We start from the raw sequence: 9,745 nt of genomic DNA, 5'->3' as shown, positions 1-9,745 counted from the left end.
CGACTTCACAAGTGGTAGCAGAAACAATTTATGCTTAACCCATTGACTTCCTAAAAAACCTATATTTTTGTACATTTGAAATTTTCTGGTCACAACCTACTCAAAGGTTTGCCTTTCTTTCCACAAGCATCACATTTTATGAAATGTTTGCTCGGGCATCCACAAAGTCAAAGTTTGGAGAGAGTTTTTGGATTACTTAAGGCTTTTCGTTTTACATTTTCTTTTTCTCGCTTTTCCTTTTTTCTCCTTTTCTTATATTTTTGCTTCAGTTGTTGGCCTTCCACTGGGATTGCTTGCAAATCAAGAACTTCCAAGAAAGCATCATCCAAAAAGGAAATTCTTGCCATTGAGTAGCCAAGGGTGGTTGAGGTAAATTCTTCCGACTCAAATATCTAAACAATTTTGTGAGTGTTTCAAGCTCATTTGACTCAATCGCTCAAATCTGGGCATCATTGGAAACACCTTTTCCTCCCGCAGAGTATTAGTGATGCCCTTTTGATTCAATAAAGCAATGTAAACCCTATTCTGATCATAAAGGTATTTTATTTCCAGCAAATACTCAACAATTGCCGTTTAATCACAGCCTGTTTGCATCAATCATTTGATCCAAAAGTTGTCTCTCTTGTTGACTTATATCCATTACAATATCAACTTGAGTTACACTTGCAAAAAACAAAAACAAAAACAAAAAACAGCAGCACTTTTGAAGTTGGCAGAGAGTTTTATCATGAATGGTTTCATTCAACTTGTCTGTGAAAACGGCTCAAAATGATCCACAAAAACAAAAGACAATGTCAGCAAACAGTGGGTGTGACAAATTGTAGACCCCTATAATTTGTGTTTATACAGTTTTATTTGTTCATTTGGGGAGGGGAGTGACTAAATTGGGTGTAGCTTATTAAAGTGGGTGTTGCAGAAGAGGATATTTCTATTTGTAAATGGGCCCGGGGGAGGCCCCCTCCCCTCGGGGTATTAAAAGGGAAGCTGACAAGGGACATAGGGAATGGGATCATATTTACATTTATATCAATGAATGGGGTTTATAAAAGCAAGTCTTAATAATGGGGGATAGTTCTATCGTTAAATCGAGTGTGGGACAATCAACAGAAAGACTCAACAGCGGGATTATTTCAAATGGGGTAGGGTCAATTGCAATTAACTGGAAAAAAAATCTTTTTGAATTTTTGTGGCTTTATGTTTTGTATTTTGCTTTTATATTTTATATTTTTTATTTATTTTTTGTTTTTTGTTTTGTTTTGGTTGATATTTTTAGAACCAATTGGGAGAACTGTAGTACAGTTCTTCCTCAAATGGTTCCTCGTCATTTGGAGGGAAAGCATATGGGATAGCAGGTGGTTTCACTTTGTAGCTACGAAATCTGATTGGTTTGCCATTAATTCGTGAAGGGAGGGTGTGATTGGCCATTTCTTTAGGTCCCCTGTGGATTGGTTTGATAATTCGCTTGATGATCTGCAGAATCTTCACAACAGAACGGTAGACGGTGTAAATGAAAATGGCCGCCGTACCTCCAATCATCAGTATAGGAACCAGAAAAGCGAGGAAGGGCACCAGAGATACCACAACCACTCCTTGAAAAACAGTAAACGCTGTGACAAAGATGACCGCAAAGGATCCGGACACGATTGAGAAGAAAGCGAGTATTGGGATGAAACCAAGCACTGCGACAACAGCCAGGAATACGCCGATCACAGGATGTTTGCAAATAAACTCCGTGGCTAGTCTGAAAAACTCGCGGGCTTGACTGGCTCTGCGCATGATCATGGCTTGGTGATTGTTGAAGTTCTCCCAGCAAGTCTCCCAGTGATGGGTGATGGCGTGCAGAACTGACGTTAGCCAACTTGGAAGCAAAAACTCGATATTTTCGATCGAGACCATGACGAGCAGGAAAAACTAAGAAAGAGAAAGGAAGACATGATTTGAATTAACCATGTTCAGAGAATGTTAAATTGTGGAAAATAAGGAACAACGTAAGCTTAAGAAGAATAGGATCAGTCTTTTTTGGCTTTAAAAAATATATCAGGAGCCTCCGTTGAAAACAAAATGAATGTCATTTTTCTTTTCTTCTTTCATATGCCAAGTTTTTAGTGCGCGCAATCTGCAGCGCCCTCTGTATGTGATGCGCTAAAAACAGTTTTTCGCTAAATTCAATCTGAGTTGCATTTGCAATCTAAGCGTTTGGTCAGTGTGGTCAGACTCATTCTTACCTGTGTATCACACAGTTCAAGATGTGGCTTCTTCTTTTTTTCTTTAACCGTCGTAGCTATCAAAAAACTTTGCACTCGAAAACGTGAATTTTTTGACTTTGTAACTCGCCAACCAAACGGAGAAAAATGCAATTACAACATTATGATTCATGACGTACAGTTAATTATTACGTCACCATATGACTGTACGTTAAAGCACGCACGCGCAGTTTTACTTCCATTTTGCTCGTGGATAATCTGTGATCCCGTTCCTTTTTGTGGTTACTGTAAAGCCAGTAAACACCAACATTGACCATGATTATTTTCCGGTTGGAATCTCGAATTGTTCCTATCGTTCCATTCTGGAACGTTTTGTATTCTTTTCAGTCGTTGAAGTGAATAAGTATACGCTTTGAACCTTTCTGAATTAACCCAAGTTTTAAATTAACGTTTTGAGAAATTAACGCTCGTTTTAATTAAGGTTTTTGAAACTAACGAGACTTAACCCTTTCAGATGCAAACATATGCAAACACGCATTTGGGCGCTATTTGGAGGCGCGATCATTGAACCACTTGTGACGTCATCAATATGCACGCCAGCAGATTTTTGAGACAAGCAGCTGATACGCCGAGGAATGACCTTTCTACAAGACTGTTCATTTTGAACATCGGTTGCATTCTGACAGAGCTAATCAAAGAAAAACCCGATCCGTTTTTGGTGCAAAATCGGTGCTTTAACAGGCCAATACACCTGTAATTGATCAAGGTCCCCTTTTCAGGGTTTTCCAATGATTACGTCAAAACTTTTTAGACCAGAAGAAATGATATAAAGAGTAGAAAGGAACGTGAATAAGAAACCCGAAAAAAAGGAAGGAAAAGGAGCAAGAAAAAAATTGGAACGGTTCAGCAAAAAAAAAGTCCAAATTTTGGCTTATGCGCATGCACCAAAGTGAAATGTCATCAAGAAGTGCAAGAATAAGTTTGATTGTTTAGTGCATGAAATGCTAGTAATCAGAGAATTGTCGCCATCTCTAAATGTCCAATCAGACGCAATCCGAGCCAAACTATTTGCGTGACATTGCATATTTTATTATGTTAATCTTAAGCGAACTTTTTCTGACAGTTTATTCTTTTCATTTTTTGTTAACTGGATAATGGAGTCATGACGACTCCGAAACGTCGTTTGTTATTATCGTTTATTTATACTTGCCTTTGTATAACAAAAGTCAGTATGGAATACTTAGATTCCAGCTAAACACTAAACATTTTTTCAGTTGCCTCTGTGTTTTGAAAATGTTACATAGTCCAATAAACTAAGCTCGTCCCAAGACAGCGTCTAACGTATAAAGTCCGTATCTCTGCGGTGCTCTCGTGGATGGCACATCTTTGCCTTGCAGCTTAGACCCCACGAGGTACTCTTTCCCAGTTTTCTCCTGAGCCCACAATAGAACTCTGTCTATAGTTGGCGTGGCCACTTGTACAATTTCCGCTACACCCCGGATCACCACCAGCCCATACGGTACATCCTCTGTCAAATAACGGTGAGCGAAGTCTGGAACGAACAAGTTGTCAGCGGTTTCTTTCATAGGGTGTTTTAGGCCCTGGTAGGCGGCGTTTGTACGAAAACACGATCTCAAGTTGGTCGTGTCGGAAATTTCATGAGAATAGAACTTGACAAGAAGATCATAGATGTGCGATACCTGAAAAAATGAAGCAAAATTATTACCAGACTTCCTGAATTTTCGATGAAACATGTTACTATGCAAAGGAATCCGAGAGTTCAAAGTATGGAACTTGATTTAGTGTACGGGTCATTGTGCAATTTATTTGCGCTCGCATTCGACTCGTGCTGACGTTATTTATATTTGCTACACCGAGCTGACGATTTCCAAAGAGGACGAAACAGCTGTCCACGGTCGCAGCTCTACTTTATTATCGGTTCTAGTCGTGTTAGAGTCTCGCAAGGACCACTTTTTCAGTCGGTATTAGTTTCGCTGCATTGTTTGTTAAAGGAATTAGTGCTTGCTTTACAGGACATTCTTTCATGTAAAATGAAGAGGATCATCGAATTTACGCAGCAATTTTCGGAAGTAACCTTGTGAATAAGAATTTTGGTGTACCCTTCAAACTGAAAGATAATAGGGACCATCAAATCGGAGTACGAGATCGAGATGGAGTACGAGTGCAAACGCACTTCACTCGTTCTCCGATATGGAGGTCCTTATTCTCTCTTTGACGATAATACTGCGTTAAATATCTCTTAATTACCTGTGACGTGTCGACTCCGGATTTTTCGCTGACAACTCTGCTCAATTTCAACACCTCATCTGAAGCACTAGAGAGGATATCCGCTGCCAACTCACTCAGCCCGGTATAAAACAAAGGCGGCTCACTCACAGGCTTCCCGTCCCACCCCTCCCACTGAGCACACATGATTGACGGATGTGCATACGCGTTGGGGTTCATAAGAGTCATGCCAATAAGGTGCCCAGAGACTTTCAGCCGAGGGTGTTCACCAATCAGACTCTGTAGGGTGGTGACGGGGTCTTTCTTTGGCGCTGCATCTCTTCCAGTCTTATGAGAAAAAAAAACATTATGTAGCTAATAGTGAGCTACAACATCTTTGAATGGATTTCTAAAGAAACTGTACTTGGTGAGCGATAAGTTCTGCCTAACCAGCTAGTAGAAATACGTTACCTGGTTACTTTATTTTTTTTCCGTTTATAATTTGCTTCACGCGAAATTTTCTCGCGCTTGGCAGCGGTGACTTAGTTATGCCTTGAATTCTGATTGGCTAACTGCGCTGCTCACGGGGGTACGGGAGGGTATCAGGGCTTGGTTGCTGTACGAAATTGTGGAACCCGTTAGTTCGAAGCAACGGCAAATACTAACAAGAAAGAACATTTTCAATGAATAAACACGTTTCACTGAACAAACTTTTAGTTGTGCTCCTGTTATATATATACATTCTGGAGCAGTTTTATCAACCTCGAACAGAAAGAGTTTTGGTTTAGTTCCTCTATCTGTCGCCTGGTACTTGAAAGTATTTGTGGAGGAGGGGAAATTTGGGTGTCCATAGAAAACCCTATGCAGTAAGAAAAGTGAATCAAAACAACAAACTCAGTTAATGCTCCGGCCTAGATTGCGACTGCGTCTCTCCACGAGAAGAGAACGAGCTGCCAATATCTAGCCATGTGTACTGAACAAGCTTGGTCAATTATGATTTATTAATGGCATAAAGAACACCATTTTTCCTGCGGGACACAGCGGGCAGTCTCTAGTGGGCGATTTAGCTCAATCCGCCCGAATAGCCAATCTCAGCGTAGGATTAGGTTAATCTCGCCCTCTCGAATAGCCAATCATAGCGCTGGATCTGGTTTATCTCGCCCGTTCGAGTACCCAACCACAGCGTAGCATTTGGTTTGTCTCGCCCGCTTGAGTAGCCAATGACAGCGCAGAGCTAGCCATGTAATAATGTGCAACAGAGAAGTTTTTTTATGTGATTGGAATAATAATTCTTTTGATAGCCGCGAACCGTCCTCCAACACGGTTAATTCCTAAATCTATGTGAAAAGATTTGTTATTAGTTGTCTTTTCTTTTCCTTTGAGAGTGTTTATTTCATTGTTTTCTTTAAGGCTCCGCGGCGCACGTATTTTTGTTTTTCTTTAGTTAAAACTCATCGGTTACTCTTTTATCTTAGACAAAACATTTCGCATCATATTTAACAAAATATCCAGTTCTTTTCAAACTCCATAGCAATATCATTGCTGATGAAAAATTATTTTGTCTAGTCAGTAAAGACAATGCCAAGTCCGGAATCAATACCTTATTCTCACTTAATTTCGCGAGTACTAAATTTCGCGATTTTCGCGATTTTGAAAAAATCGCGAAATTTAATACTCGCGGAATATAGGACACGCGAATTTTAAAATCGCGAAAATTAATATCTGACTGATAATATAAAAAATAATGAAACTCGATGTGTTTTATCGTAGTTATTCTAACATGTCTGAGCTTCATGTTTAGGAGTTTTTGTTTAATTTTGTCCATTAGTTATCTCCCACTCTATCAGTCGCACTGTTCGAACTGTTCTCTGCCGCCAAGTTCCTCAAAATCTCGCTCTTGCAGTCGTAGATGAACCTATTAGGGATTTAGACTGTTGAATACCTTATGTTTTGTTATGTGTATATTGTTTTGTTTGCTGTTTTTACAATGACTTTCATATTTATTTTGTTGTTACGGTTTCGAGGTCAAAGCTTCATATTGAAGAATAGATAAAAATCGCGAAATGTAATACACTCCAATCCCTGCCTGGCCTTTGGCCCGTACCTCCCTCTCAAGATCGCCCCCGAAATTAAGTACTCGCGAAATATGGCTCTTGATTTTTCACGAAATTTAGTAAGAATAAAGTAAGTCGTTTTCTAAAAATAACAGTCAATAAATTTGAAACATCGACCCGATCTTACTGAGCAAATTTCGTGTTAAACGCGAGCTGAATGTCTAGGTCTCGTCCTATTGTTTTAAATCGTGGCTTCACCATCATGCAAGCCCGCTGTTTAATTTAGCTAATCGACTCTAAAAAGAATTTGTCGGAGTTGTCGGAGTAAATACTTCCTCATTTTTCCCCACACAAGGAGACGCGACGCGCCGCGCCGGGGATAGAAAAATTAAAAAATAATGGATTTTTTCCACTCACTCGCGACTCGTGTCCACGCGAAGTGATTTTCGAGCGCGCTTGAACATGTGGTTTCGCCCACTCGACTAACCCTGAGAAAAGTATAGGAGCACCAGACTAGTCCCTAGACGTTCTCTATTGTTTTGGTAACCGCGCAATGTGTCGGACGAGAGCGTGGGAGTGCTCTTGGTGACGTCACCGCTCACGACGGAGCCCAGACACCCGAGCCAGAACAAACAAGGCTAATTGAAAAGAAAATTGGATAATCTGTTTTGGATCTTTATCCACCTGGAAAAAAAATTTTTTTTTTAACTTACTTTAATAAAAAAAAAAAAAACAAAAAACAATTACCCCCCCCCCAAAAAAAAACAAACCCGGTAGAATCCCCTGTAAAGACCTCACTCTCGGTTAATAAGTATAGTAAACTAACACTGATATTGGTGAGGGTTGGAAGTGGCGTGGAGGGGTGGGGGGGGGGGGATTGGGCGATCATAAATGTGGCCACCACCAGGCCAGTGAGAGGGGATCATAAAAATGCCATAATGCTTTACGGGGGAATCAAGTGAGTATAACGTTGTCGCCCCTCCCCCTCCTCTTCCCACCCTAGGTGACTATAAATCATGCCCCGTCCCAGGAGTTTGTTTACCTGCATTGCTCCAACCATTGACTCTTTAGTGCCAAGAACATCACATTTCCTGCCAAACTCGCCCAGGCGACACGCCCATGGCAGCGACTCAAAGTTCATCACTGTGCGCGTGTTCGCTTTATCTCCCAGGATTCCTCGCACCTGGAACTCTAGCCCCGAGGCCCCTGGAAGTCCAACAATAATCACCCCCGGCTCAATATACGGTTTGAGAGCCTCCAGGAACACCTGATGAGCAAACGCTGGTAACACGAATGCTATAATGTCAACACCACGCACAGCTTCTTCTGGGTTCTTAGTAATCAGAGCTGGCTTGGATCTGATCACGCTCGGCTCTTGATCGCGACGGTGGCACGTGATCTCCAGGTCAGCGGTTTCTAAGGCTTTACTCCAGCGCTCAGCTTCGTCTTGATACAAGCTAAGCACTCTGACTTCAGTTCCCGGATGCGATGAGGCAATGCCAGCAAAGGCATGGGCTCCATTGCCACTGCCACAGATTAACAGCTTAATCTCTGCAGTACCCATGACTGTTTCACAGCTTTGCTTTCTACTATCGCTCGGACCTTTGCATTGTATAGGAAAAATCGGAGAATTTGTTAAAAAAGGTTTGGTCAATTTTCGATGGGTTCTTCTGGCTTCACGGTCTTCATACAAATTCATCAAATTATTCAAATATGTCCGTCTACCAATTTTTTAACTCAATTTCTAATTTTAAAAATCACATTAAGTCCCCAACTTTTCTCATTTCTCTGAATTTTTCTAATCATGGGCCCCTGTTTTTGGTGAATTTTCTTGTTTTAGTTTGCATTGTAGCATTCTTACTTGCACTGTTTTTTGGAGGGGCCTTAAACTTGATTCTTTTTAAACATTTCGCATTTATTTTCTCTTAGGAAAATCGTTTAAAATGATTTTAAAATAGCAATCCAAGAAGGACGTCACGCAGTGCGATGTCGTGACGTCGAGATGCAAATTTCTCCTCGTTCGTCACGGTGTCATGCGCTGCTATTCAAATTTCTTACTATGTTTGTTTCACATTCTCAATTCACTAAAATACTAGAAATATAAATTAAAAAAACATTCGTTGTAATTTATAAAGATCATCCTGGTTTCTTATTTCTAACTATACGTCGCTAAATCAAGATAAACATATTCCGATTTTCTTCTTGAAGTGTGCATGTATACGTACGTGCGTAACAAATCCACCGAAAGAAGGTCACCTTGAAACAACGATTATTTTACTTCGAATCTTACGTTAATACGTTGTAGTACAGAATAACTGCTTCAAAGATCATTCACGATTATGTATATTTAGTGAACATATGGTAATTTCGAACATTGTCTCAAAGCCAAAGGGATCACGTCTCTTACGCGAATGAACAGGTTTCGTTAGATAATTTCAAGTGAATGTTCGCTCGATGCTGTCTGATCTGCTTCTTGATAACGTGAATTTATTAGAAATAAATGGCGAAAACGAGACTCACCTTCGATGAGTTGCTGCTTTTAAAAGTTGTTGAGGCGTTTACAGCTCCTGTAAAAGCTGGCGTGACACGATCGGATCAGCTTGGAAAGCCGGGAGAGTATCACGGGATATTGATTTGTACAAGTCACGCAATTATTTTTCCCTGTCACGACAAGTTGCCCATTCACATCGTGTTTGTTGCATCAAGTGTCACACAAGCGCGCGGAAGACACCTGTAATGGTCAAATGGCTTGAGCTTCAGGCAAGAGATGTAGAAGTTGTAGTTTAATGTCCTCATATCGTGTCTTATACTGATTTGGGGGTAACCTGCGGAATAACCGTCGTCTACAAGCTACCCACACACAAAGGGGTATGCTGCAGGGATAAGTCGCATAGATATAAGTAGCAAGAACATATTATCACACGTACACACAAAAGAAAATGTAGGGGATGTGTCCCTTGAAAAGTATCAGCACACACGCTCGGGGTGTGGTTGGGTGGGGTACTCGAGTACCGTAAAATTCCGGTTATACGCCCTTAAGTCACCATCACCCTTTTTATAGCTGTATAAATAACTCTTGGGTCAGTTTCAGTACTTCACTAACCCAGCAAAAAATCAACAAATCCAAGATGTCGGATCGATTGTCTGAAATAAGATAACAACTTTTTTAAAGCTTCTCAAAACCTCAAAATTTCTTTGCTGTTTACTAAATACATGTAATCACTGAACCCATTTAACCTTACGAAGTAAAAACAATATTAA

General features: G+C 40.5%; 2 protein-coding genes across 2 annotated transcripts in view; both read right to left on the bottom strand.

Annotated features, from left to right (window-relative positions):
* LOC144655338 (uncharacterized) overlaps positions 1-9,745 on the bottom strand; it is a 35,450-nt gene that overhangs the window by 9,975 nt on the left and 15,730 nt on the right. The gene's annotated exons all lie outside the window — the stretch shown is intronic.
* Positions 3,261-9,144, bottom strand: LOC144655329 (tauropine dehydrogenase-like). The gene is made up of 4 exons (XM_078515558.1): positions 9,005-9,144; positions 7,527-8,086; positions 4,473-4,778; positions 3,261-3,904 (listed from the first exon to the last, which is right to left on the bottom strand). The coding sequence occupies exons 2-4, from the start codon at positions 8,046-8,048 to the stop codon at positions 3,518-3,520; spliced, it is 1,215 nt and encodes a 404-aa protein (XP_078371684.1). The 5' UTR covers positions 8,049-8,086; positions 9,005-9,144; the 3' UTR covers positions 3,261-3,517.

Source organism: Oculina patagonica, chromosome 5, assembly GCF_052425735.1.
Source record: "Oculina patagonica isolate OP01 chromosome 5, crgOcupat, whole genome shotgun sequence".
In the NCBI taxonomy this organism is placed as follows: Eukaryota; Metazoa; Cnidaria; class Anthozoa; order Scleractinia; family Oculinidae; genus Oculina; species Oculina patagonica.
Note: the sequence above shows the minus strand (reverse complement) of the source record. Positions and strands in the feature narration are given on the sequence as shown.